General features: G+C 58.1%; 1 protein-coding gene across 1 annotated transcript; it reads right to left on the reverse strand.

Moving 5' to 3' along the window:
* Positions 1 to 13,811: 13,811 nt before the first annotated feature.
* On the reverse strand, positions 13,812 to 21,809 carry TENT5B (terminal nucleotidyltransferase 5B). The gene is made up of 2 exons (XM_068417785.1): positions 21,350 to 21,809; positions 13,812 to 17,397 (listed from the first exon to the last, which is right to left on the reverse strand). Exons 1-2 carry the CDS (start codon positions 21,536 to 21,538, stop codon positions 16,378 to 16,380), a joined length of 1,209 nt encoding a protein of 402 aa, XP_068273886.1. The 5' UTR covers positions 21,539 to 21,809; the 3' UTR covers positions 13,812 to 16,377.
* Between the last annotated feature and the right edge of the window lie 5,054 nt (positions 21,810 to 26,863).

Below are 26,863 nucleotides of genomic sequence, written 5' to 3' on the forward strand. Positions count from 1 at the left end.
GCTCTGGGTTTTCACCTGCGAGGTGGTGGCACATCCCGGTTCCCATATGTGGTGCTTATCCCCCACCCCGTGCCGGTGCATGACTGTGAACCGGCACCCTGACCTTGGCATCCCCGAGCCAGGCTTTGCACACTACCGTGGCTCCAGCAGGTGGGGATTTAAGGGAAAAAAGGCCCAAATTTTTCCAACCCTCTGTTATTTGAAGGTGGGTTCATCCAACCAGCAAAGCTCATTTGGCAGGGCTAAAAATGGGGTGGTTTTGGGGGGTCGAGCGATGCCAGTGTGGGGGTACACGGTGCTGGTCCTGCTGCCTGGCTCCTGTGAAGGACCGAGCTTCTGGAGTCCCGTGAGCGTGCGATGGCAGAGCCTAGTGGCTTTGCCATGTCTTGAGCATGGAAGGGAGGAAGGAAGGAAGGAAGGAAGGAGGAAGGTAGGTAGAGGAAAGAAAAGCAACCCACATTACTTTTTTCTCTTCCCTCTCCCACGCCCGCAGGGGTGACGGACGTGCAGCACCAGCGAGCTCATCCCCGTGCCATGGGATGGGTGGCACCAGGATCTCCATCCTCTTTGGAAGGAAATAACCCCAGGGTAGGGTGCTGCGCCCACCACCCCACACGGGACCCCCGGGCACCACGAGGCATCGAGACCTGGCGACGTCCCCAAGGTGCATCAGCCCAACGCCTGCCCGCCGGCCCCAGCACCGCTGACGCGCGGCCTGGCTGACGCCGGGGACTATATCGGTCGGTGACAGGCAGGAAAGGAATCCGCGGAGCAAAGCCAAGCGCAGGCTCCTCTCGGCTCTCCCCGTCGCCTCGCCTCTTATGGAGAGGAGCAGGAGGGAAGAGGGGCCGGGAGCAGCTCCCGTTATGGAGAAGCCCTGGGGAAGCCCTGGCTCGCACGGGAACCCAGCGGGGCGCCAGCAGCCTCCCTGGCAGGACACAGAGGGGACAACATGCTTGGGACATGCCATAATCCACGGGGACATGGCTTGAAGCTGCCTGGCTGCAGCGGGATGGGGGAGGTGGGTTTTCCCTGGGAGATGCACTAATTACCCCCAGGTTTTAGGCAGGTGCCAGGCATGCCAGGAGCTCCCCGTGCACAGGCAGAGGGACTCAGTGCAGTAAAGCACACTGTGATTTAAAAAACCAGCGTGACCACGGGCAGGGCTGACACCTTTACATTAGGGCTGCTGCCTCCTGGGGAGAGGGAGGAGGAGGGAGAGCTCACACTGGGCGTTGGTGACTTGGCTGGGAGCAGCCAGGCCATTAACTTGGAGCTTTCCATGCTCCTAATACCCAATTAGTGATGACATTTGGTGCTCGGGGGTCCGCTACTGTGTGCCAAGGTGTGAGCAGAAGGGCCTAGTGCGTGGTCACGGGGTGCTTGGTGCTGCTGGGTGCCCCAGTGGGTTTGGGCCAGTGCCAATGCATCAACCTTCACCTTTCACATGGGCTCGTTCCCTGATTCCCTCATCATTTCCAATAAAAACTGGGTGGATGGGGAGTGCATCGCTCCCAGGATGGTCTCGCTTTATGAGCAATAGAAAATGATGCTTTGAGGTACCCCACGGGGAAAAGCCTCAAGATGTGAACCCTGGAGAGACTAAAAGGTAGGTGGGACCCCCCCAGGCACAGCGTTGCCACCCGGGGGGTGAGGGTTTGGGGTGGGCTGTGTGGCACGGCTGGGAAGGGCGTCCAGCAGCCGACGGGCAATGCCCTGCTCCGACGGCTCTGTGCTGCCTCTGCGCAACATTGCTCAACTTCATACACGGAAGGATTTGGGGGTGGATTTGGGGTCCTTGGGGACCACAGGAGTTTCAAGCATCTTCGGCACAAGCGGCAGGGCAGAGCCTGTACCAGTACGGCCCAGCTCCTCCCTGAATGCCCCTGCCCTGGTGCCAGCGGGGTTTTCCAGCCCGAGAGCGATGCCCCTTTGCTGAGGCGCACGTTAAAAGCCTCTTTGTGCAAACCTGCAGAGCATAAAGAGGTTCAAAACCTGGACAGCTCAGCACGGCGACAGGTCAGGGCACGGCTGAACCCCCACGGACTGAGTGCGGCTCCCCAGGATCCTCCCCCCGGAGCCGGGGAAGCAAACGCTCCTGCTCTTTCCCATTTGTGCAAATATTTGCTTTGGAAAGCGCTGCCTTGCCCCGAGCCCCGCAGCCAAGGCCGGCCCCGATGGGACGGCTGCTCGCACCAGGCACCGGGGACGGATCCTGCTCGGACACAAAACCGTGCTCCTTATTGAAGGGGAACAACCACCCCGGTGCTGGCCTCGTGCTCCGGGGATGCTCCGCAGGGACTCGGGACCTTCCTCGGAGCAGGGTGGGGAGATGCTGTCACAGCCCGTGGAGCTCGTGGGCTCCGTCAAGGGGACCCTCCCACTCCAGCCCCTCCTCGGCCACCTCCACCGCTGGGAAATCACCCAGGGAAGAGGGCAGCGGGGCTGGAGGGGAGGTCAGCACCCCGTCCCACAGCACCCCAGGGTGCAGGGAGCATGGGAGAGGCACGTGGGGTGCTCAGGGCTATTGAGTGTCTGCGCTGGGCTCGGAGCCCCCCAGGATCCTAGGAGATGGGCTGGGGATACACCTGCAGAGGGAAGAGCCCTGGGAAGGGCTGGGAGGGAAATCCCAGTCCTTTCGTGCTCTTTTTCAAGCCCCCTTTGCTCCTGGAAATGCACTTTTGGCTGGCGGGCAGCAGGAGAGGGGTTTGTGGTGGGAGCTGGGCACGGCTGGGGGGGTTCAGGGCAGGAATTTGGGGCAGGGGCCCCTGCAGCGGCGGCGTTTGCGGCTCTGCCTGCGCTCCCCAGCCCTGGCCTCCGCGCTGCCGGGAGCCCGACCAGCCCTCGGCGGCTGGGACACTGGCCTTTGTTTCGGAGAATAAAGTTAGCGCTGTTACTCAGCCTGTCGCTATTCCAGCAATTCCTGCCTCCACTTTCGCTCGGCAGCGGGGGGAAACATTCCTGCCTGGGGGCTGCCAAGAAAAATACCCACCGGAGGGACACGCAGGGACGGGGACTGGCAGCACCATGGTGGCAGGGGACGGCTGTGGGACCGCAGCTCCCTGGGGATGAGCATCACACCCCGGCTGGGGAGTGGTGCCTGTTTTACATCCCATAAGTGCCCATTCCCAGCATGGGACACCAGTAACTCATCCCATCAACGCGACGGGTGGCTTGTGGGCCCTTGGGTGACCAGGTAGCAACCAGAGGACACGGGGACAAGGCGTGTCACCTCTGGTGTGTCCCAGGGGTGAAGCGTTATCACCGAGTGCCACCAATTTCCATGGAAAGTTTTGCCCATGCCAGCGGGGCTCCCCCGGCCGCGGCCACACGGAGCCACGGGGTTTTTTTCCCCGCCTGCTTTCTGCCCTTTACCTCGTGATAGGCAAAGCCAACAGCCCGTCCCCGGGGTCCCGCTGTCCCCAGGAAACCTGCCACGTCCTCGTGCTGCTCTCCCTGCTATCGCCCCGAGTGGAAAAAGGCGACCGCCCCGATAACCCCCCTCTGAGGGGTAAAACAACCACCTCGAGCTAAAGCTGTGGCCTCTGCCAGCTCCCATGCGGTGGCTACCGACCGGCTGCCCGTGGCTACGGGGGGCTGTGGGCAGGGGCTATGGTTGAGCCGTGGGGGTTGCAGTGAAGTTGTAGCCTGGTTTCACTGGGAAAGAGGAGGTGGGAGGCTGCGGTGTGCCAGGCTGGGGGCTCGGCCACAGGCTGACTTGCTGTGGCTGAGCGCATCCAGCCTGTCTGCGGCAATTCCTCTTTCGTTTCTCGCTGGTGCTGGTGGGAGGATGGATGGACGGAGGCTTGAAACCGAAACCTGCCAGTGGTGGGTGGCACCAGCACCCTCCTCCTGCACCCATCCCTTCCCCTGCATGGGAGAAGTCCTGATGGAGAGATTTAGGTACCACCAACCCCCGCCCTGCCCGGCACCTCCTGCCCACACGGAGCCTTGTGAGAGCCAACAGTGGGTCCTGCTCCATCCTTTTTTTGGGGATGGGCCTCTCCCCTCTGCTCCCTCCCACCCCAGGGAGATGCTGGTGTTGCATCCTCACCCCCTGCTCTGTCAAACCCCCGAGAACAGACCCCTGGCCACGTGCAGAGTCCTACAAATCACCAAAAAGCCTCGTGAGCACCAAGACCCAATGGCTTTAATCCAGCCGGCCAAGGACGAAGCAGAAAGCCCGGGGCAGCACACCCGCACCTGGGGCTCCGCGCTACAATGCCCAACCCGGGAACAAAGGGAGGTCGGAGGCTGGGAACGTCCCTTCCCAGCCCAGGGGACATTAAACAAACCCCAAGAGACCATTCTCCCTTTGTCAGCCCCGCAGGTCACCCAAGGTTTGATCTCCAGCCCAGCGCGGCAGATGGAAAAATTCCTGGCGAGGGTTTTGGATCAGGTCCCTGCCGGGTTCTTCTGTCCAGGGAGTTACCGGTAAAGCTGCCGGGACGCCGCTTGCTGCGGGGCGAACCCCGAAAAGCCCTGCCTGTCCTTTCAAAGCCCCTCTGGATCGGCTCTTAAGGTTGTATTTTCCCCTCTCCCCCTCTTTTTAAAGCTTTTAAGTCCTCCCTACGGCTGAGAACACAAGTTTGAAGCCTGGCAGGTGAACCACAGACGAGCTCAAAGCCTGGAAACAGCCTAAATTTAAGCCTGTGGGCTCCTGGGGTCACAACCCTCCAAGTTCCCATCACCCACGCTGCTTTCAGCCAGGATTTTAGCCCAAATCCCTTGCTGCCAGCATTTTGGCCAAGGTGAAGCTGTATTTCCACTGGAGAAGAGCTGCTGAGGGCTTTGGGGAGAAAAACCTCCCAGGCTGCGGTGCTCACGGGTCCGCCTGAGCCCAGGACGTGCAGGGACCCATCTTTTGGGGGAAAACAGCCACATTATTTTCCTCCTGCCACCATGGCCAGTTAAAGCAGGTGCTAATATGCCCAAAAACCAATTAAAAAGGTAAAAGGCTAATTTAGCTTCGCACAGCTGCAAGGTTGGCTCATCCTGAGCACGGCACCACAATACACTTGCTGTGGCTTTAGAAACCCATCGATTTAGCCTTATAATTGCATTATAACCCCAAGCTATTTTAATGTTGCTATCTCCTTCTCCTTGGCTCTTCCGATAACCCCAAAGTTACGTACATAAATAACGCTAAACGGCTGTAACCCCACAGAGCCTGTGCTGGGAGAAAGCGGCCGGGACACGAAGGGTGACGTTGTCTTGAAATACCCAAGGAACAGGGCACAGCAAAGGGAATTTATTACCTGCTGTCTTGCTCTGCTCCAGCCAGGGCTGCCCGAGCCACGTGTCACCAGGGAGAAATTCAAGTAGTCCCACCTATATGGTGCCACCAAACAAGCTGGTCCCGCTGCGGTGTTTGGGGATTTTTTGGTGCTGTGCTGGTGGTGCGGATGATGGTGCGTTGCTGGGTTTGGGCTCGGAGAGATGGGAAGGGGATCTTCAGGGCTCACCTCATCCCACTGTGCTCCGTGGGATGAATCTGATGCTGGTGAAGGGTCGCCAGCACCAGGGACATGCACAGCGCATGGTGTGAGACAGGATGAGACCTCTCCAGCATGCGCAGCCCAGCGTGAGCCTCGCACAAGGTAGACCCAGCACCCAGATGTGCCAGCCCACGATGGACATGTGGGGTGGGTGATGGTGGGGACCCACATCTCCTCCCCATCCCTTGCACCACGTGGAGCTGGTGGGCTCTTGTCATCCCGGCGCAGGACGCAGCCCACATGCCTGTCCTGGTGTGACCCAGCACACGTGTGTGCAGCAGGGGGGGCTTGGTGTGCCTGGAAAACTCATCCCCCTTCCCAGGAGAGGACAGGCTGGATTAGACCCCCCAGCCTGGGGCCAAGGGAGTGGGCTGGAGCAAGGCACAGGGCACAGGGACAGCCGGGTCCTTACCTTGGCCGTCCTTATCACGGCTGGGCACGCATGCCGATGGGGACACGGGACGGGCACACGCTGCCCACGCACAGCTCCGGCCCCAGCGGCACCGGCTGGAGAGGAGGAACCAGGCAGATGAGTATCACAAAGCTCCGAGCGCCTCATCACCTCCTTTTTCGTGCGAGGGGACAATTAAAAGGTCTTCCCTGGGTGTGACACACGGCGTGGGGACTCCCAGAGCCACCCAGTCCAGTTTGGGAGGGTGATGTTCCCCCGACACCCCCACCCTCTGCCGGCACCCGCTCCAGGCTCGCTGTCCTGCTCACACGGGTGGCCCTGGTCCTGCCTGGCTGTGACAGCAGGCTGGTGGCAGCCGCGTCCCCCGGCCCCCTCGGTGTGGCCGAAAAGGCGATTCCCACCGGGACACCGGGTGCGGGCAGCTCTGCCCCATCACAGCCCAGTCCTCCCTGGAAATGGCCCCGAGAGCGCTGGCCCAGCCTGGCTGTGTGTGGCTTATCGAGCTGGCCCGGCTCCCAGCCACCTGGCCAAGACCAGGCAGGGTCAGGCTGTGCTCCGCACTGGACAGGCACCCCCTCCTCGGGCACCCCGCACCCGGCTCCCCCCCCAGCCCCACGCTCTCCGGGTGCTCGCTCTGCACTGGCACGGCTACATCACACCACCTCCTTTCGCCCCGTTAATCCATCGATGAATCCGGTTGGCACGTCCTGGGGCGCAGGGCATGGCAGGAGCTGGGAGGGACCACGGGGAGCCGCGGGTCTGGGCGAGAGGCAGCCCCCCAGGAGCCCCCTCCTTACAAAGAGCTGATTTAGCCAGGCTGGTCTCGCTGGTGGCACTGGCCCTCATGTGTCCTCCTAGGGCAGGAGGGACATGTCCACCACCACCACCACCGCCACGCCTGGTGAGGAACCACGGGCTGGTAGAGCTCGCTCCCTTGCCGTCAGAGGGTCAGGATGCCAGGAGAGCCCGGCACAGTTTCCCTCGTAGGCAGATGTGCCACATCTGGAACTCACGGGCTCAGCTGGACTTGGATCCCAGTCCTGTTACAGGCACGGACAGACGTCGGGGCGGTCGATGACGGAGCAGAGCCCGCTCTCTGCTTGCCGAGGGATGTCCCGGCGTGGGGTGCAGGAGCTGGCGTGCACAGGGACAGGCTCGGCAGCGGCCACGCTCCTTTTGGGAGGCTGCAGGGAGGAGCAGGCTCCTGCTGACGGCTCCACCGAGGAGAAAACCTTGTGCAGATGATTAAGCTTTACCCCAAAGCAGCCCGGAGGTAAATGCTGGCAGCTGCCGCCTGCAGTTAGGGCAGAGAGAAAAAAAACCCAACCCAACATCTTTGATCCCGCAGCCCTTGGTGGCATGAGCTGGTGCTGGGGGAAGCCCTGCAGTCACCTTGGTGGGTTCCTCATCCCCGTGTGGGGCTGATGGCATCTTTGCTGGGGCTCAGGGGACAGGTGGGCACCCCCCGAGAAGAAAGGAGGAAAGGGAACAAGGCAGCAGCCCCCGATGGGGCTAATGAGAGGGTGGATTTCCTCAATTATAGGATAACGCCAGTACACCCGGCTTTCGAAGGTTTAGGCGAGTGACAACTGCTGCGGGACGAGCCTGCCTTCCTCCCGCCCACGCGACGGCCGAGGAGCCCGGTGCCTTCGCTGTGCCCTGGCACCCAAAGACCCTGCAGCACCCTTGTCTGCCAAAGGGTCTCCCCTTGGCACCGGTTAAAAACCACCAACTGCCCCGGGGGAGACGGACCCTCCAGCCCAGCCCATCGTGGCGGCTCCTGGCTCCGGGCTGCCGGCACACTGGAGCCAGCAGCATCTGCTGTCACCTCTCCCGGAGGCAGGAGCCGGCCCTTCCCGGCTGCCAGTGGGTTTTGCACTTACCTGGGGCTGTGGGGAGGTGCCAGGGGACGGCTGCGCTGGTGGGGAAGAGCAGGGAGCCCCAGGAGCATCCCAGTTTCTCAGGGAATCACTTCCCGGGGGCGGGGGTGGAATTTCCTTTATTCTGGCCGAAAAGACGCCGTCCCTCTCACTGGGGCAGCAGGATGGCAGCGAGAGGGGCACTCGTGGAGCCAGGCCAGACCCTCTGCTCTGCTCTTGGGGAATCTGGTTTCTTCTGCAGGGCAGGTTTCACAGAAGTGGGGAGAAATCCTATTTGAAACCTTGTTTTTCCCCATTGCCAGCCCCCCTGATCCCCTGCAAAAGCCCCCAAACGTCTCTTTCATTCTCCCCATCCCAAGGAGTGAAGAAAGAGGTGCTTGGAGATAAGAAACTGGAGGGATGGTCGAGAGATGGGGCTTGGTTTTGGCACCGGATAAACCACGTTCATCCAGCTGGGAGCTGGCTGGAAAACAAGAGCTTGTCCCTGCGATCTCTCCTGGCTCATCTGCGCAGCCAGGGATGGCCTCGGGCGGATGGGTTGAGGTTGGACGTCAGGCAGCCTGCCTGGCTAAAACAAATCATCAGCTAAATAACTACTGGGTAATTATCGCTATTAGCAATGCCGACCGGTCTCCCAATTCCCTGGGCATTAATGGGAGGTGGAGGGTACCCGGCCCCTCCCAGGGGTAGGTCACCCGTGACGTGGGATGGGGGTGAGGACGTCCTTACTCACGTTGCTCTGCGCCTTCCGTCACGGGCAGCACCCGCCGGAACAGCAGCGTCCAGCCCCAAATGAGCAGGTTGGGTTCAAAGGCCGCCTTCTTCAGGAGGGCACGTTACAAAACCCCCGAGCTCCGTGCGAGGAGCAACCCTGACGCCGCAGCGAAGGACACGCGCACGCTCCGCAGCCCCTCGCAGGCGGTTGTCACCAGAGCGAAGGGCTGCGACCCTCCTGCCTTCCCACCACCCACAATTAGGGGGGTTTTTAACCTCCCCGGGACAGCAGCGCTGCTCGTGATCCCAACCAAAACACCCCCAGGCAGACGAATCACACAGAATCACTGAATCACTCAGGTTGGAAGAGCCCTCTGGGATCATCGAGTCCAACCATTGCCCTGACACCACCATGGCAACTAGACCAGGGCACTAAGTGCCATGGCCAGGCTTTTCTTAAACCCCTCCAGAGATGGTGACTCCACCACCTCCCTGGGCAGCCCCTTCCAATGGCTAATGACCCTTGCTGAGAAGAAATGCTTCCTAATGTCCAACCTGACCCTCCCCTGGCGAAGCTTGAGGCTGTGTCCTCTTGTCCTATCACTGGTTGCCTGGGAGAAGAGGCCGACTCCCACCCGCTACAACCTCCCTTCAGGTAGTTGTAGACTGCACTAAGGTCACCTCTGAGCCTCCTCTTCTCCAGGCTAAACACCCCCAGCTCCCTCAGACGTTCCTTGTAGCTCAGACCCTCCAGACCCTTCCCCAGCTTGGTCGCCCTCCTCTGGACTCGCTCCAACACCTCAACATCTTTCTTGAAGTGAGGGGCCCAGAACTAGGCCAATTCCTCCTGATCCCGTTGCACCAGTGAGAAAACCCCTCTGTGAAGGGGAATTACACCCTGGATGCTCAGCCTGTGCTGATCGGAGTACGCAGGGACCGTCGAGGGCTGCAGGGAAGGAGGAGCAGGGGAAAAAACTGGCTAAACTCGTCACCCGTGTGGTATTTGAAAAGGGTGGTTAGTAAGTGGCATGTTAACATTATGTCCAGTCTTTAAGGAACGCATCCAGGATTCATTAGGGGAGCAGTAGTTAGGTGAGTCACGCCGCGGACACGCGGATTTAACCGGGATTTCAAGCCCAAGCGACCTGTAATTGCACATTAGTAGAGGGATGCTTAAAGTAATCGGCTGTTCCAGCCACGCCGGCCCGGTGGCTACGGGGATGGGGAAGGGAGGAGGGCTGGAGGGGTGTCGTGCGTCCAGCCCCTCCTTGGATTACAAGGCAAAAATATAGGGCACGCAAACACCCTGGGGAAGGTGCTGCTCGGTGGCTTTTCCTTTGAAGGCCAGGTGACACTGCTCTTGCTGAAACTTGGTTTGATAGTGGCAAGATAAGCAGGGTAAATACACCATGGTGGTAGCAGAGGGCAACGATCAACCACGCCGGTGCCATCGGCGGAGCCCCGGACAGCCGGCCCTGTGCAGAGCTACCCCGAGGAGAGACGTCCCTGTTGGTCATCAAAGAGAAACCTCCTGGCCAGGACGGGGAGGTGTGGGAACGGCCCTTCATACCCAACTATGACACCCTGGAAAAACAACGTGAGCTCTCAGGAGTGAAAATGCATGTTCTCGCTTGTACGGGGCAAGAGATAACGCCTCACGCACCGCCCTGCGCCTCCCCTGGCACCGCTCCGGCCTCACGCCCGTCTCCAAAACCACGGCCCCACCTACAAGTCCTCTCCTAGAAATGCCATTATTTCCCCTTGGCATCGCCGAAGGGACGTGCGGTGGGTTGGGGCAGGGGGCTGCGAGGCCACCCCATCCCTGGCCCATCTCCCAGCTCAATTGTGCAACAGCTCGAGGCTGCAAGTTGACTTTTTTTTTCCCTCCTTAGCTAAGAAAACATGACTTCATGACGCTGTCAGTCATTCCCCTTCATAACTTGCCATGCCAGCAGATGATTTCCATCAAATTTGTCAGAGCCATCAAGTTTCTGCAAGCCGAAACGGGTGGCCAGGCACCGGGATCCACCCAGATGAGGGAGCAGCAAAGCGACCGCAGCTCCCAGCCCAAGCAGCAGCCGGGTGCCTGGCACACACGCGGCTCTCACCGGCTACGGCCGACGCCGTGGCTCGCTCTGCCAAAGCGGGAGCTGCTGGAAGAGAAGGAGAAGGGAAGAGGAGGCACTTGGCAAGCCAGCATTAGCTTTCACAGAAGTGTGTTGGGTTTTTGGGGGGAGCTGGGCTGAGCTGGCCCACATGGAGGAGCACAAGTTGGTCTCTTCTTGCGCTGGCTCAGGAGGGAACACCTGAGCTTCCCATTGGAGCGAGTCTGGAGTGAGTCCAGAGGAGGGCGACCAAGCTGGTGAAGGGTCTGGAGGGTCTGACCTACGAGGAACAGCTGAGGGAGCTGGGGGTGTTTAGCCTGGAGAAGAGGAGGCTCAGAGGTGACCTTAGTGCAGTCTACAACTACTTGAAGGGAGGTTGTAGCAGGGTGGGAGTCGGCCTCTTCTCCCAGGCAACCAGCGATAGGACAAGAGGACACAGCCTCAAGCTTTGCCAGGGGAGGTTCAGGTTGGACATTAGGAAGCATTTCTTCTCAGCAAGGGTCATTAGCCATTGGAAGGGGCTGCCCAGGGAGGTGGTGGAGTCACCATCTCTGGAGGGGTTTAAGAAAAGACTGGACATGGCCCTTAGTGCCCTGGTCTAGTTGCCATGGTGGTGTCAGGGCAATGGTTGGACTCGATGATCCTAGAGGGCTCTTCCAACCTGGTTGATTATGTGAGGTTGGATGCAGGAAGTCAGAGGCGGGGGGGAACGTGGTCGACCCAGGGGATTCACAGTGCTTCCCACTACACCCCAGTGCCACCAGTCAAAGGGGTCTGCAGCAAACTGCATTTGGAGCTGAACAGTGCAAACGCCCCACACACAGGCCAAAAAACCCCCCCCCAAAAAAGCCTTTTAAACACTCCTCCGCCTCCCAAGCGGCTCTAACATAAGCTGAAATCCTATTTGTAACACAAAAGCCTAACCCAGAACCTCCAGCAGACAGGAGATAAGATAGGAGGGTTCAACGCCAGAGCACGAGCCGCACGATTCTCACTGTCAACCTTCACCCCGCCAAGGCTCAGCTGCTCCCCGGCAAAGGGGACCGAGTTTGTGCCACCCTGCGGCAGCTCAGCTCCGTCCCGGGGAGCAAACCGCCCTCCCGGGATGTGCATCTCAATGAAGCGTTTGTCTCGTGCTTGGCACCAAGCGTCAGAGCACAAGGGTCCGGGTGCTGGGAGGCTCAACACAGCTATAAATGGAAAGAGGAGCGGCACGGCCAGGCTGTTCTCATCCTGCAGGCTCTCAAATGGCAGAGTTAACACCCGCGCTGCTCATGGAGGAGGGCAGCGGGGTAGGAACCGTGGCGTGCTACGAGATGGAGATGCCATCTGACTGCCACGCCGGGTCTAGCTACCCGGTGCCACCCCGGGCATTGAGCTGGGAGATAAGGAGAGCTGAAAGCAGGAAGGTTGGAGCAAGCTGCTGCTTGCATTCTGCAGATTCAAGACAAATTCCTCCCGTTTCAGTGATTTTTGGAGCTCAGCCAGATGTTCTTCCAGGAGAAAAAGCTGCTGCGGGCAGGGCTGCAGATGTAAACCCTGCATCGCAGGCCCTGGAAGTGACCTTGCTGATACAGCACTGCAGATTCTTTGGATGCATCTCAAGGCATTGATCACCCCCCAGCCCTCCGCAGAGCTGCTGCAGGGCACAGGAGGCTCAGCCAAACTGCAGCAGGGGCTTCTCTGCTCCCACCTTAAAGGCATTTGAGCTGGGCACAACCCAGACCAGTCTGCTGTAACACCAGGGGTCTAAAAATACGGAATTACTGGGGCAGAGCCACAGCCACCCCGACCAACATCTGTCCTAGGAACAAAGCTCTAGAGCTGAGGCTGAGAAGCACTCAAGCACCCAGCACACACCACCACCTCCATCACTAGAGCCCAAATCCCCTCCACCAGATCCTCAGGCACAGCCTGACTTGTCCATCAGCCTCTGTTCAAAGAGAAAAATAATGACAGACTACAGGCTGTGAGAAAAATATATGTGGGTTTTTTTTTTTTATTTGACAATTAACAAAAGAGGGATCCAAATCTCGGCTGTAAACATTGATAGCTCCTTTCTGATCACAACTAGTACTTTCCACGAACGTCCCTTTGTATGGTCTGATCCGCTCCAACAATGACAAGCCGACTCTGTCAGGGCTTTTGCTGCTCTGCTCAGGGTCACAAATCCAGCGGCAGCTTATTCACCAGAGCATCAACAGTCATCGGCAGGACCGGCCACTGGCACGGAGGAGACAGCTGACAAACTAAGCAGATATTTTAGAGCCACTCCCAGACAGGAGATGGGGAGAGGCAAGCATCCCACCTCCCTGCCAACAGGTTTAGAGAGAAATCAGCTCTGAGAGCTCAGTCCTACTCGAGCAAGTGACAGGGACACGGTCCTACATGGTGCCAGCCCAGCAAGAACAACCCAGACCTGCTGTCAGAAAGCTTGGCCCCGGACTGTAAAAATTTGGAGATACAGAGCCAGCAAGTTTGTCCCAAAGAGGGGACATCAGCTCAATTGTTGCAGTGGAACCAGAACTGCCTGTAGCTTGACAAGGGGAAGTGAAACTTCATCTTAGGCTGGAGGGCAGCCAGAGTTGGAGGAGCTTGCACCCAGCTACAGGCAGCCAGCTTCCAGCCTTCACCCGGGAATCTGGCCTGAACATCAGCAGATCCAAGCTTTTTTGGGGAGATAAAAGCTTTCAGAGCCTCTCGCCCTTCCCTTTCCAAGGGGAACCACTCTGCAGGTGGGTCAGCTCCACAAAACAAGCAAGTCTCACTTACTCAAGCAACCTTTTGCTGTTCATGACCACCAGCAGACAAGAACAAAGCTGTGGAAAGCCAGCAGCAGAGTCTCCCAGTACTGTCCCCAAGATAAGGGACCTCGGGTCACCGCCACCACATCAGGCCACCCTCCCCCACCAGCAACTTGAGGAGCCACCAGGAAAAGGGAAGACGCACAACACTAAAGAACAGCGTTATAAATAGAAACCTCCCTCAGCTGCCCGAGTGACCTGCCAACAGCTACAGGCTTCCCAGGCTCCGGTTCGAGGGACCAAGCAGCCTGACATACGAGTAACATTTGGCCAGGTTCAGAACCAGGATCCCAGCTCACTCCTCTCAAGGTGACCAGTTGAATCGGCGCCTGGTTCTTGGTAGGAGCAGGGTCAGTCGTTTCAACACCACGGACAAGCAAATAAAAAAATCCAACAAATTTGAATACACTGTATTTATTTGTAACAGATTCTAAAGAATCTAGTGAGTCTATGTCAAGCCCATCGCATGACAAGTGATACAGGTGTAGGAAAAAAAAAAAAGACATTTAAAACAAAATCAAGTGCCATTCAAGCTACTGGAATCTTCCAATTGCCCCCTCACAGAAGGCAGCACAGTATCACTGCAAGGTCTAGAAAAATTCAGATTCAACCCACTCACAAGAGTCCCACCACACACACTCCGTAAATCAAAAGTGCAATCTCAATGTTAAGTCGCCCTGGCGAGCTGTTGGCTGTAGGGAACCTTTTAGACATCTTAAAGGGAAGGAGGGAATCTCAGTTTAGTGCGTCCGTGTGTTTGTGGGTAGGGGGGGAGCAGCCTGTAGAGAAGCATGCTATATGTCATCTGTGTTCATCTGAAGTTTAAAATGCAAGGAAAAAAAACACCAAAACCTTCTCTTGGAGCCATGAAGGCGGCGTACGTAGGATCTCAAAAGCAGCTCTTAAACCAGTTTTACCTTGCACTGGAAAATCTCAAGCTCCCACCACAGGGATCAGGCTCGGGGCACCAGGGAGTCACCGGGCTGGGGGCAAAGTCTACACAGCAGCCTTGTCCCAGAGGGCAAAGCTGTTCTAGAGGAAGGCAGTTAAACCTGTAATAACTACCTTGTTAGCGACACTTCTTCAGCTCTGACTGGATAGGAAGCAAAGCTGGGCCAATTTCACATCGGTTAGTTCATGTTAAGTGCAAGAGCCCCCAAATCACTGCCCCCCCCCACCCCTTATGCCCACTCCACATCACCCCTACCCCAAAAAAGGTACCAATCTGGCTATACACATTCCAAGGATCTAGTCTTTATTAGAGCGTTCAATCTGCCCAGCTAGTACAGTTTTGTCACAAAAACAAAACAAAAAACCCCCTCAAGTTAAAGATACTCAAGTACGTCAGCCTCGGAGGAAGCACCATGAAGTCACGGTGTTCCCAGAGCAGCATCTCTAGGGAGCGCCTGCTTGCTCGCCCCCCTCGCCCATCCGTGCATAGTTAAGTCTGAGATGATGTCTCACGAGAACGGGCACAGCAATCCAGGCACCTCAGTGAAAGACTGGTTGTGCTCCAGACACCCAACAACTCCAAAGCCACATTGGGACTACGAGAGCCAAACCCTCAAGACACAAGAGGGTTTGTTTAGAGAAGACACACTTTCTCCTAAGGCCAACTGACTTTTGCACAACAATCCCCCTGCCCCAAGCTCCGTTTCTAGCTAGAGAATGAATTTCAAATGCTATCGGTGGCTCACGTGTGGAATCACGTAGCTGGAAGCAGGCTGCTTTGGAAGATAGGACCTGCCCGAGGGCAGAGGGAAGATCTCCAGCCACAGGAGGCCAGAGTCTGGAAGAGGTCTGTGTATGTCCTGGAAGGACACAGGCTCCAGCCCCCATCACAGCAACAGTTGGAGATAACTGACTAGTGAGCTAGTTGGGTTTTGTGCTTCAAAGGACGAGCCTCATCTTCCCAGATAACCCAGCTGGCCTCTGGCTTTGTGCATTAAAACCACACTGCATGCCAAAAAAAAATAATAATAAGCAGCATTTCAAATTCCCCTAGAAAATACACAACTCGGTACGGTAGCCTGGGGCAGGCTCCTGGACAGATCTTCTGCCTCATCGTTCATGTGTATGATTACACCTTGGCACTGCAGACTTGGGAGCTCGAGTAAATTCATATGTAGGTCCCTTGCTGCCTTTTCTCCATAAAGCTCTGCACAGCACTGTCCACCATGCACTCCCCCCCAGTGCTCCCAGTTTTAGGCATTTACTGGTAGTCATTCAAAGCCCACCCCTGCTGATGCAGCTCCACTTTGACAGCTCTTTGCTCCAGCTGGTCCTTCACAGGCAGCAAGCCATGCCAAAAAACCTCAGCGACACATAACCTGCAACCCCATGCTTGCTTCAGCGAGAAATGATCTTACGACCCTCCCTGCCAACCCCCCAAACAGAAACATTTGCTCTTTGGACACCCCCACTCAAGCTCTTGGGATGTCAGCCCCTGCAAAAAAAATTAAGGTTTACAGTACAGTTGTGTTTATATTGTTACAGGCACTTAAACAGGATTCTTTGGTCCTTCAAAGGAATTAGCCACTCTGGCTTCTATCTTCAGAAACCACAAGTCTGCACACCCATAACACCTCCTGCACTAAAAAAAAACCCCACCAATTCAGATCCATGTCAGGGCAGTGCAGCTCTACCTTAGCGTAATTCTACAGTCTCCCCTCACACACCCCCACCCTCCCAAATTCAATAAACGATCGAGTCTTCCTGTAAACGTCCAAGTCACCCAGTTTCCATAACACTGCACCTCCCATCACAGTGTACAGCAGACAGGCCTCGTTCCAACAACCCCAGGAACAAGACACTCAAGCAAGAGTCCAGGAAGTTTCCTTTTGTTGCAGTTCTAGAAAGGAGGTTGTGTTTTTGTCTCTTTTTTTTTTTTTTGCCCTCCCCACCCTCCCCACTCCCCAAGGCAAGGAAGTACCTTGGAGGACAGACCCTGAAGTTTGTCCTGGCTCAGTTACAGGGAAGCCACGTTGGGTAAGACTGATTGCAAGGCAGGAAGGGCTGCACGTGGGTGACATAGTAGTTGAAGTTTATTTCACTGACATAAGGAGCTGGCTGATAGTAGCAGGTAACATTTGTGACCGTGGGGATGATGTTCTGCTCAGCCAGGACTCTCACAGCCAGCATGGCAATGAGGTTCAGGGTCTGCCTCCTTTCGTGTCCCATAAGGCAGACTGTGCTCTCATTGACCACCCTGTGGAGGGTCATCAAATAGTCATATCTTTTGCTCTCCATCCCAACAAAGTGGCTCTGAAGGTAGCACTCCAGCTTCCTCTGCTGCTCACCGATGTCAGAGAAGTCTATGAAAAACCTGGAGCACATGTATCTCTGTAGCGCCTTCATATCCACTTCCGATTTGGGCTTAAACCCCCTCACCAAGAGGTTGCAGTATTTCAGAAGCCCCCCACCTCTGATCTCCTCTGGGTTCCTCGTGGCAATGACCCTGTTCCGGAGATGGTCCATTGCCTCCTCGAAGTCCCCATACATGCTCTCCCCAGTGACCGTAGGGTGGAAGTTCTCAGCCATGGGGTTCTCTGAACACTCCCCAAACAGCAGAAGCGAATCCAGGATGATCTGGAAGGAGTCCACGCTGAACTCGAACTGCCGTCTGAGAGAGTCCACGAATTTGAGTTCCACGTTCTTCCCGCTGTTGTTGGAGAGCGAGATGAGGCTCCAGCGGTCGGTTTCGTTGCAAACCTTCACGAGCTTCTGCACGTAGGCCTCCTTCAGAGTCATGGGGGTGATCTTGTCTTTGTTGACACCTTCTGGGAGGAAGTCAAGCAGGCAGTCCATGACCACATCTTTAACGAGCTGGAAGACATCCTCGGTCTGCAGGTCTACACCAAAGATGAGATCTAGATCTTTGTAGCCCAAGCCACTGTCTTGGTGTAGAACGTGACTAGCTGCTGAGCCATTCAACCTTACGTTATGGACTGCGATTCCCTTCTTCTCCAGGCGACTACGGACAACCTGAGATATAGAGAGAGTCAGTGAGAAGCAAGAAAGCATTCTTGGAGCAGCCTGGCTACAGCAGCAGGATTCACTCCCTGCGCTTATATGGGTCACTCCAGTGCAAGGCAGAGAAGTAAAAAGCTAATCCATTCGAAACAGGTCACTTTGGAAAGCAGCCAGAGCCTTGCCAGCAGCTGGGGCGGCTCTCCTTTCCTTACTCCCTTGCATTAGAGGGCTCTCACTGCACATGAACAGCTGTCTCTGCTTCCAGTACAGCTGTTTGCCCTTCCCTTCCTTCCCTCCACCAAAACCAAGAGGTCACCCAAACCCATTCTTCGGGGGCCTCTCTGCTCCCTTCACCCCTGTGTGCCTGCAGCCAGCCTCTCCAGCCACCAAGCCAAGACGTTTCAAAGAAGGGCTCCACATAAGAGGCGGCAGCACAGGCTGCAGCAGTCCCTGCTGATTTAATCAGGGTGGCTCACTCCTTTTAGCCATCCCCTTTGCCTGTCAAGATTCATTAAAGGCAAATCCAGATGCCAGAACTGCTCAAAAGCCCCAGCCAAGCGTATGCAAGTTCATGTCCTAACTAGTAAGTGTATCCTAACAATTTCCAGTGTGTCAGAGCTTCACGCAGAACTTGGCGTGCTATCAAGCGCAAGAGGCAGCTTTCATCTTACGGGTGTTACTCCAGTGATTTTAATGCTGCCTGCTCAGTCCTGGCACACCCACCCGTACCTCCAAAGCTTTGTTCATTTAGAGCAAAGCTGAATCACTTGCCCGATTACTTAACATGCGGGAGGCTGAAATAACCCCAAGATCATAAAATAAACTATCTGGACACCAGCTTTATAATTTGAGTTTAACTGAGCTCAAAGATCCCAGGAAGATTAAGTTCACATCTTCCACCAGAAGCTCTTCCCATCTCTCATCCTGCTTTCATGTTTCTCTCCAGCAATTACCTGCTGTCCTGGGAGTCCCAGCTAGCCAGCCTGCTCACCCAGTGCCTGAAGCAAGGCTTGAGCTTGAAAAAGCCAAAGCTTGGGTACAAATGGGCAAATTATATCACTACAAGCCAGTCTGACCGGGCTACTCAGCCCTGCAAGGTTGTCCTCATTTGAGAGGCCCCACAAAAATTCAAAACCTTATCAGCAGGGCTGAAACCCTGCTTGGTTGACATGGTGCTGAGCAGACAGTTTGGGGACACCAGTGAGTCTCAGCAGCTGTAAAACTGCCCCTGCATGAGTTTTGTCCAGAAGAAACACACAAAAGTGAAGGACTGCAGTGTGCAATCCACAGCACATCACAGACCACTTGGTGACCGAGCTGAGACACCACACCAGCGAGCTCCTGCTGCCCTGAGGTGCCCTTGCAAAGAGAAGGCATCTCGGTACAAATCCATGAATGTTTTTAAACTTGCAAGTTGTTAAGACTCATGATACAGCCCCTCTGCTGGTGTTTCCCCTATTATTCCCTGCCATGAGCCACTGCTGCTCGGGCTAGAAATGTGCCCAGGCTCCTTGCCAACCAAAGGGTGACAGTCACATGTCAGGCACAGTTAACCAGCGAGGTAGTCACCATCGGAAGTCCCAAGTCCCCACCAACACATCCACTCCAGCCACAAATGTTCTCAAAGGCAGAGAGTCTGAAAACTGAATTTACTCCTAAAAGAGACACAGGGTTATTCCCCCATATGGAAGAAATACCAGGCAGTCGATCCAAGGGAGTTCCTGGTGTGCAGTTGTTGCCAACTGACCAGTCACTGGAGTCACTCGCCCCAGGCACAGCTCCAGCGCTGCTTGTGGAGTTAAGAGTTTTGTGCTACGAGGCTTAGAGCGAGCCAAGATACAGGTCACAAAAGTGCTAGATCCAGAGCTAGGACCAGTGCTTGGAGCAGGTCTCATTCCAGATTCGTTTCCCAGCCCCAAAGAACATCTGCTTAACCCCTTTCTGGGCACTGCTCGGGACCTGCAGCATTTCAGACCCATAACCTTCAGGCTCACTGGAGCTCCTTAGGTTTACAGCTCCACTCACACGAGATGTATTCAGAAAAGCAGGGGGGAGGAAATTCCAACTGCTCAAGTCAGTTTTGTCCCAAATCACCCAAAAAAGCTCCAACCCGCAGGGAGCCTGGTCACCTCCCCAAGGACAGGAGGCTTCAGCCTACCAGTCTCAACCTGAAGCACACCTCCTCGCCTGCAGCCAGTGGGTTCAGGTATGCATTTTTCCCCCGAGGGTTGGATATTTAGAGGGTTAGGCAGCTGCTGACCTGCTTCCCAAAACAGCACCTCACGCTACGTGTGGTTCAGCTAATTGACTCTGACAGCCAGGCGCGAGCAAAGCCTGCCTGCGTCCTGACCTGCCGCTTCCCACCTCCCACAAACAACCAGAACGTGCAATAAATAACTGCCTTTTAGGTTACTCGTTGCAGATTAGTCAGCCCTAAATACAGGGTCTGCCAGCGCGGTTGGTCAGAATTACAGCCCTCAGTTATTTAGTGTTTGAAGTTGCTAGTGGCAACATCCCTTCCAGCAGCTCCGACACCGAATCGCTTCAGTTTTGTGGAACATTTGATGCTGGGTTTTTCACAGCGCCGAGCTTCGCTGGTCTTGCACAACCCAAGGGCAGTGTCCTGACAGTAGCTCTCAGCTGAAAGCTTTAGCAGCCAATATTTAGCGCTTCTGCCCCCACCAGATGCAGCAGGAACTCCAGGAATTTGAAATCAGCTGAGGCTTTCGTCCAGCCAAGCGTCTTTCAAATGTCACCTTTCCTTTTACCAAGCTTAAGCAGGAATATTTCTCAAGCAGCTGAGCCTTCAAAATCCTAGCGATTAGTTTATTGTGAAAGGCAGTTTGGTTTTAGCTTCGTGAATAGCCTTTTTAATTAGAAGCTAACATGCCCGATTTTACATTTGATGAGTCATTACTGAGGAATGAAGTTGCCTCCCAAACATGCATATGCATCAGCTTATTTGAGCTACATTGTTAGTTTAATATTAAACACAGTTATTACTTTATGGTTAAACTAACAGGAACTCTTCAACAAGACGAAGTCTGAGGCAGACTCTGGGGGATACAGTCAGTGTGACGAGAATCAAAGGCCACTGACATTTGATCTAGCATTTAAATTAATAACTGCCTCTTCCAACAAACAAGCCCAATATGTCCACCAGCACGAAGCCATTTCACAGCTCCAGCTCCAAAAAGCCACTTGGCCTTGCCCACCCACACCTTGCAGGGCACTAAACCAACCCAAAAGGAGGAGGAACACAGGGTGGGATGAAGCAAAGCGGGATCCACGGCACAAGCTGCAGCAGCTCCAGGGATCAGGCAGGAATTTTAAATGCATGGGATTTTTTTTTTTTAGAGAAGCTGTTTCCAGGAGGGTCCTTCCAGCTTTATCCATCTGGCAGGGGGCTGGAATGGCAGGGGGGGTGTGGTGTGACACTAGACGATTTTTAAGGTCCCTTCAAACCTAAACCATTCCATGATTATCTCTACGGCTGCCAGCAGAACAGGGGATGCTCGCACCCCCTGGCCGGGCAGGCAGCACCCCCCTCCCCCACCCCTTCCAGGTCTGAGCAGCGGGGCCAACCAAGCACCCAGCACCCCCAGGCCGATGGGGGTCAGCTCCCCACTGCACCCTCCACCCAGCTTTTAAACCCCCTTCGCAGCATCCTCAGCTCCCCCCTCCCCGCCCCGGGGGGACCCGCACCCGGGCAGCCCAGCTCCATGCGGGCCGGGAGCTCTGCCCTGAGCCCGGCGGGGCTGGGAAGGGGCGGGGGGGGGCAGAGGGTGCCCGGCGGGGTTGGCTGGGGGCCCGGCGGGCCGGTTCCCGCCGCCTCAGCAGTTTTATTTTCTCCCTGAGCGGGGCAGAGTCCAACGAGGCGGCGGAGCGCGGCCTGTACCCCTCACCCCCCCCATCCCCGGCACCAGCCACCCCCAGGGCCCACCGCGGCCTCCCCGGGCCTCACCTGGACGATGGTGCGGGGCCGCACCGAGAGCGTGGGGAAGTTGCCGCGGCCGTGGATGGGCACGGCCTCGCCCAGGATCTGGTCCAGCCGCTGCACCTGCTCCCACGTCAGGACGCTGAAGCGGCCTCCGCTTTGCTCCGAGGCACCCGGAGCGGGTTCCCCCCCCGCCGCCGCCGCCGCTGCCAGCATCGCCCTCCCTCAGGCGAAACGCCACCGGAAGAGGAGCTGGAGTCACCCGGAAACGGCCCGGAAACCAGCCGGAAGTGCCGGGTTGGGAAAGGAAACGGGAGGAAAATTTAAAAAAAAAAAAAAGGAAAAAAAAAAAAAAGCAAAGAAAAAAAAAAAGCTGTTTGTGAGAGGAGGGGTCCCGCGGGGCGGAGGCGGGGAGGCGCGGTCGGTGCCCAGAGGAGGGAACGCTGCGACGACCCGGCCCGCGCTGCTCCCCGCCCACCGCCGGCTACGCTGAGCACTGCGCTCGCTCGCGCCCCGCCGCCGCCTTATATAGGGCCCCCGGCCGCGCCCCCATTGGCCCGGCCCCGCCGCCAATCACGGCCCGGCCTCGCCGCCACGCCGGCGCTCTCATAGGCCGAGGGTGAAGGTTGGGGCTGAGCTGGGCGCCAATCAGAGGAGCGGGTAGGAAAAGGGGAATGGGCGGAGGGCGGAGGGGGCGGGACAGGCTGGGAAGCCCCGCCCCTCTGGGGGGTCCAGCCGCGTGCGGGAATCCCGGCGGTGATTGGTCGGGACGGGGCGCGGGTTAAAGGGACACCCCATGGATCCCCAGTGATCCCCCATTGAACCCCACTGATCCCCCATTGAACCCCATTCATGCTCCATTGATACCCCATTGGTGCCCCATTGATCCCCCATTGGTACCCCATTGGTGCCCCATTGATCCCCCATTGAACCCCATTGGTGCCCCATTGATACCCCATTGGTGCCCCACTGATCCCCCATTGGTACCCCATTGGTGCCCTATTGATACCCCATCGATATCCCACCTACGCCCCATTGATGCACCACTGATGCCCCATGGATGCTCCATTGATACCCCATTGATGGCCCAAGGTCTGATACCCCATTGATACGTGATGGCCTGGCACCCCACACCCCCTGGCCTGACCCTCCCCACCCCACAGCCTTTGCTCCCCGGCCAGCAGTGTCCCCAGGGACCCACCGCACCAGCCGGCTGCAGGGAGCTCTGGCACCCAGGGGACACGGGGTGACACCCCGGAGTGACAGAGCCCACCAGCTCCGGAGGCTGACGCCGGGCGCTCCCAGCCCCGGGAGCTCCACCCCAGCCCCTAAAACCCACCGCGTGGCCCCGCTGCCGGCCACGCCACCGCCTCCTCCCCAGGCCAGCGGTGTCCCCAGCCGCCGGCCGCCCATTTCCTTTCATCCCAACAATTCCCAGCACTTTAAAGAGCTCATTTCTCCGCAGCGTTTAACCCTGCAGACATTTCCAGGAGGTGTCTCCCGGCCGAGCCGGTGCCCGATGCCCTGCGGTCCCACGGACAGAGGGACACGACTCCAGGCTTCGCATCTGCAGCCACCGCTCCCATTTCCCTGGTTCTTGCTCGGAGCTGGGATCCATCCTTAAGAGCCGGGTCAGGGAACGAGCCAGCACGGATTTATTTTTATACCCTTGCAGGGATTTATTGCAAAAGCACCCCTGAAACCCCCCGAACCCCCAACCTGGGGCATTTCGCCTCAGGGAGGCCTTTGTCCGTCTCTGAAGCCAAGGCTCGATGGCAGCAGGTTGTCCCCTCTCGTGTCCCAGGGCTCTGCCGCTGGAAGCTGGAGCTGCTGCGGAAAGAGTAACAGTGACGGGGGAAATTGGGTTTGGGGGTAAATGGGGTGTTTAGGAGCACCCACAGCAGGTTTGGAGGGGAGAGGGGGCAAGGGGGTGTCCTGAGCCCTGGTCCCCCCTGAGGTCCTCCCCACCCTGTGATGCATCGAGAGCCTGAGGTGTCCCCATGGGAGGCTGGAGTCCCCTCTGCTGGGGTCCCCATGTGGGGACGCTCCTCAGGCCGTGAGGTTTCGCTCTCCAGAGTAATCACGTGGCTCCGTCAGGCATCTCCGTCGGGGTTAAATGCTGCTCCTTGTTATGCCCCACGAGAGTCCAAATCAGGGTGCAGGGGTGGGGGAGCCCTGCCAGAAAGTGATTTTCCGAGGGACTTGATAAAAAATCAGGCGGTCGCCTCCTGCTGCAAAACTCCCTTGATCCTGTCGGCAAAAGAGACGGATCAGGAAGAGTTTCCCAAGAGGCTGAGAGGGGCTGAATGGCTTTAGGGATCAGGGTCCGCCCCGCTAGCCCATCCCGGGGGGATTCGGGTGCGGGAGGAAGGGCTGGCAGGGTGCTGAGCCCCCCATGGGCAGGGCAGCTTGGGGGACCCCACCAGCTGCGACCCCCCTGGGCGGTGGGGCAGGACACGGGCACGGAGCTGATGGGATGAACGAGGCGCTGCAGATCCCTGGGGGACGAGCTGGTGGCCTGGTGACGAGCCAGGAGATACACGCCGGTGGTGCCCGGGCTGAGAGGGACAGGGGTGCTGAGGGCTCTGGAGAAAACATCGGCTTATTAAAAAGAGCTGACGCTCTCCGGTCGGACGGGCTGAGCCGCTCGTTAACATCCATCACTAAACGATGATCCCAAAGAGCTGCTGACAGCAAACCTGGGCCCGGCAGTGGCACCGAGGCCGTTTCCTTCCCGCTCAGCAAGGGCCAACCCGGGCTTTATTCGTTTGTTTTGCTGGCAATTAAGGAATAATCACCTTCTCAGGGTGAAACACGGGCGGATCCTGCCTCCGGGGTGATGGCACCAGGGTTGCAAAGGCCCTTTGGGGGTGCGAGGGTGGGCCAGGGGCTGGGCAGGGGGCTGGGGGCTCAGGGGTGCCGTGACCCCGCTCAGCCCGTGGCACCAGGCTCGGCAGCATCCCGGTTCTGCCCCGGGGACATCGGCTTCGCCCAGGGAGGAGCTGGGACGTGCCCCGGCGTGTGTGTGGGGAGGAACAGGGCACCCCACTGCCGCGGGGATGGAGAGGGGCAGGGGCTGCTGGGAGGGTGTCTAGGGGGCAGAGGTGGAGAGCCCCAGCCCAAGTGGAGCCCCCAGGGGTGTTGGGGACCTTTTGCAGCCCCGTCGTGGGCTGCTCAGGGGGGGAGTTGGGGGGAAAAGGGCTGGAGGAGCGGGGTGCAGGGCTGGGGGGTGAAAGCCCAACCTGGGGGTGAAGAGAGACCTCGGGGACTCCCTGACCTGCGTGGGCCCGGCTCTGTCCCACCCACCATTAAGCAAGGCGTGTGCCAACTCCCTGAGCAAGCAGGAGGGACCAAGCCCTTCTCCCGGAGCCACCAACGTCACCCAGCGTCGCCCTGGGGAGCAGCAACGCTCCCTGTGAGGGTGGGGGCATTCCTCCTGCCCCGCTCCCACGGCAGCCGCCCCCGGCATCGCCACCGTGCACACGCCAGCCTTGTCCCAGGCTGTCCCTGGGCACACACTGTGCATGCCCAGGCTGCCCCATGCACACACACCAGCCCTTCCCATGCACACACGAGCTGTCCCCATGCAGTTGCCAGCCGTCCCCATGCTTTTGCCTGCCACATCCATGCACACATGCCACCATCCCCACACACATGGTGCCATCCCCATGCACATGGTGCCATCCCCATGCACATGCCACCATCCCCACACACATGGTGCCATCCCCATGCACATGCCACCATCCCCACACACATGCCACCATCCCCACACACATGCCACCATCCCCACGCATATGCCACCATCCCCACGCACATGCCACCATCCCCACGCACATGCCACCATCCCCACGCACATGGTGCCATCCCCACACCCGCTGTGGGTTTAGGAAGCGGACACCCGCGTCCCCAGGGCTGTGCCACCAGCTGCCTCTGTGGCCCTGAGTGGTCACAGCAAGGCCAAATTCAGTGTCACAGGCAGCATGGCTGCACAGTGAGCACCCATGTTCTGTGCCCGGCACGAGGGGTGTCACAGCTCTGCTCTCAGCCCGGGGTCCCCGTGTCACCAGCCGGGACCCCCAGATCCTGTCACATCCCCTCCTGGAATTAATGAGAAGTGATGACGCCGGGATGCCCTCGCCCTGGAGAGGGCCACCTCGGAGGCCTGGAGATGAAAGGGAGCGCAGGGTGTTATTACTGCGGGTGACACAGAGCTGGGGAATGGCACCCATCACCTCCCCCAGCCACTGCAAAATGCTGCCCGGGGAGCGCGGGGGGGACACGGCACTGCTGGGGCACGGGGAGGGGGACACGGCACTGCTGGGGCACAGGGAGGGGGACACGGCACTGCTGGGACATGGGGAGGGGGACACGGCACCGACATGTCCCCAGGGCAGGGCAGGCACCAAGCTGCCCCCTCAAAGCTGCTCAGGGTGTCACCAGTGGGGAAGGTTCCCGTCCCCTGGTTCCCCCACAGCATGAACAGCGACCTGTGTGTCCCGGGCTCGATGACGTCCTGGTGACACCACGGGTCCTCGCTGCTGTGGGGCTGTTCGCTCTCCCCCTGCCCCTCACTGCAAGCCCTGGCTTCGTGCTGGATCACGCAGGGGGAAACTGAGGCACGGGGGAGCGCAGCCACCCCAGCCGGGGCAGTTTCCTGCGGCTGCCATGGATGGGGGCTACGGAAAAGGTGATAAACGCCTCGGCACATGCAGGGACAAGGTCGTCCCGCTCAGGGTCCCTCCGTTCTTGCCGTCCTTGGCACTGCTGCCATGGCCATGCCATGCTTTGGGAGGGAGCGGGAGGAGCTGGGGTTTGATGGGGGGGGTACAGGGCATGGGAGGGCCACACACGGGGAAAAGGCACCACCGCCAGGACCGCGGGGCCGGGGACACACGCCGGGACCCATCCAGCCCCTGCCCTCGGCGGTGCGTGTGCCTTGGCGGTGTCTCAGCCGTGACAGCCTGTCCCTGGAGGGCTCATTAGTCCCTTCCTCATTAAAAACCCTTACTCACCCTTTAAGACAGAAACAAGAATATCCTGGAAATGCCTCGGTTTGGGGAGCTCTCGCGTTAAAGGTATGACTGAAATCAAGGGGGCGGCTGCACGTGACGCTCACCGGCACGTGGGGGGCGAGATGCCCGGGGCTGCTGCGCGCTCCTGCTTTCCCCTCCGTGCACAGGGTGGGTGGCCATCACCCGGCTTCTGGGCTGCGGCCAGCACCTCTCGGGGCTCCCACCCTTTGGGATGGGATGGCAGAACTGCTGCTCTCCTCCAGCAAGGACGGAGCCAAGGCCCGGCTTTGTTTGTCCTGCTCTGGGTCCCCCCAGCAGCACCGCTGCCCTGGGGATGAGGCGCCCCGAACCCTGCGCGGGGTGCAAGGGTGGCACCCACCAACCCAGCACTGCTGTGGGCCCCACGGCATCCCCTGCCCCCTGGCATCCCCTGCCCCATGGCATCCCCTGCCTCAAGGCATCCCCTGCCCCACGGCATCCCTCAAGGCATCCCCTGCCCCACAGCATCCCCCATGGCATCCCCTGCCCC

The sequence above is a fragment of the Nyctibius grandis genome, chromosome 24, assembly GCF_013368605.1.
Source record: "Nyctibius grandis isolate bNycGra1 chromosome 24, bNycGra1.pri, whole genome shotgun sequence".
In the NCBI taxonomy this organism is placed as follows: Eukaryota; Metazoa; Chordata; class Aves; order Nyctibiiformes; family Nyctibiidae; genus Nyctibius; species Nyctibius grandis.

What these genes read in the sequence shown, in the direction of transcription:
- TENT5B (XM_068417785.1), bottom strand. Translation starts at nt 21,538, where the DNA reads ATGCTGGCAGCGGCGGCGGCGGCGGGGGGGGAACCCGCTCCGGGTGCC. An exon ending in GGCCCCGCACCATCGTCCAG is followed by an intron (nt 17,398 to 21,349) that starts GTGAGGCCCGGG and finishes TCTATATCTCAG; the next exon opens with GTTGTCCGTAGTCGCCTGGA.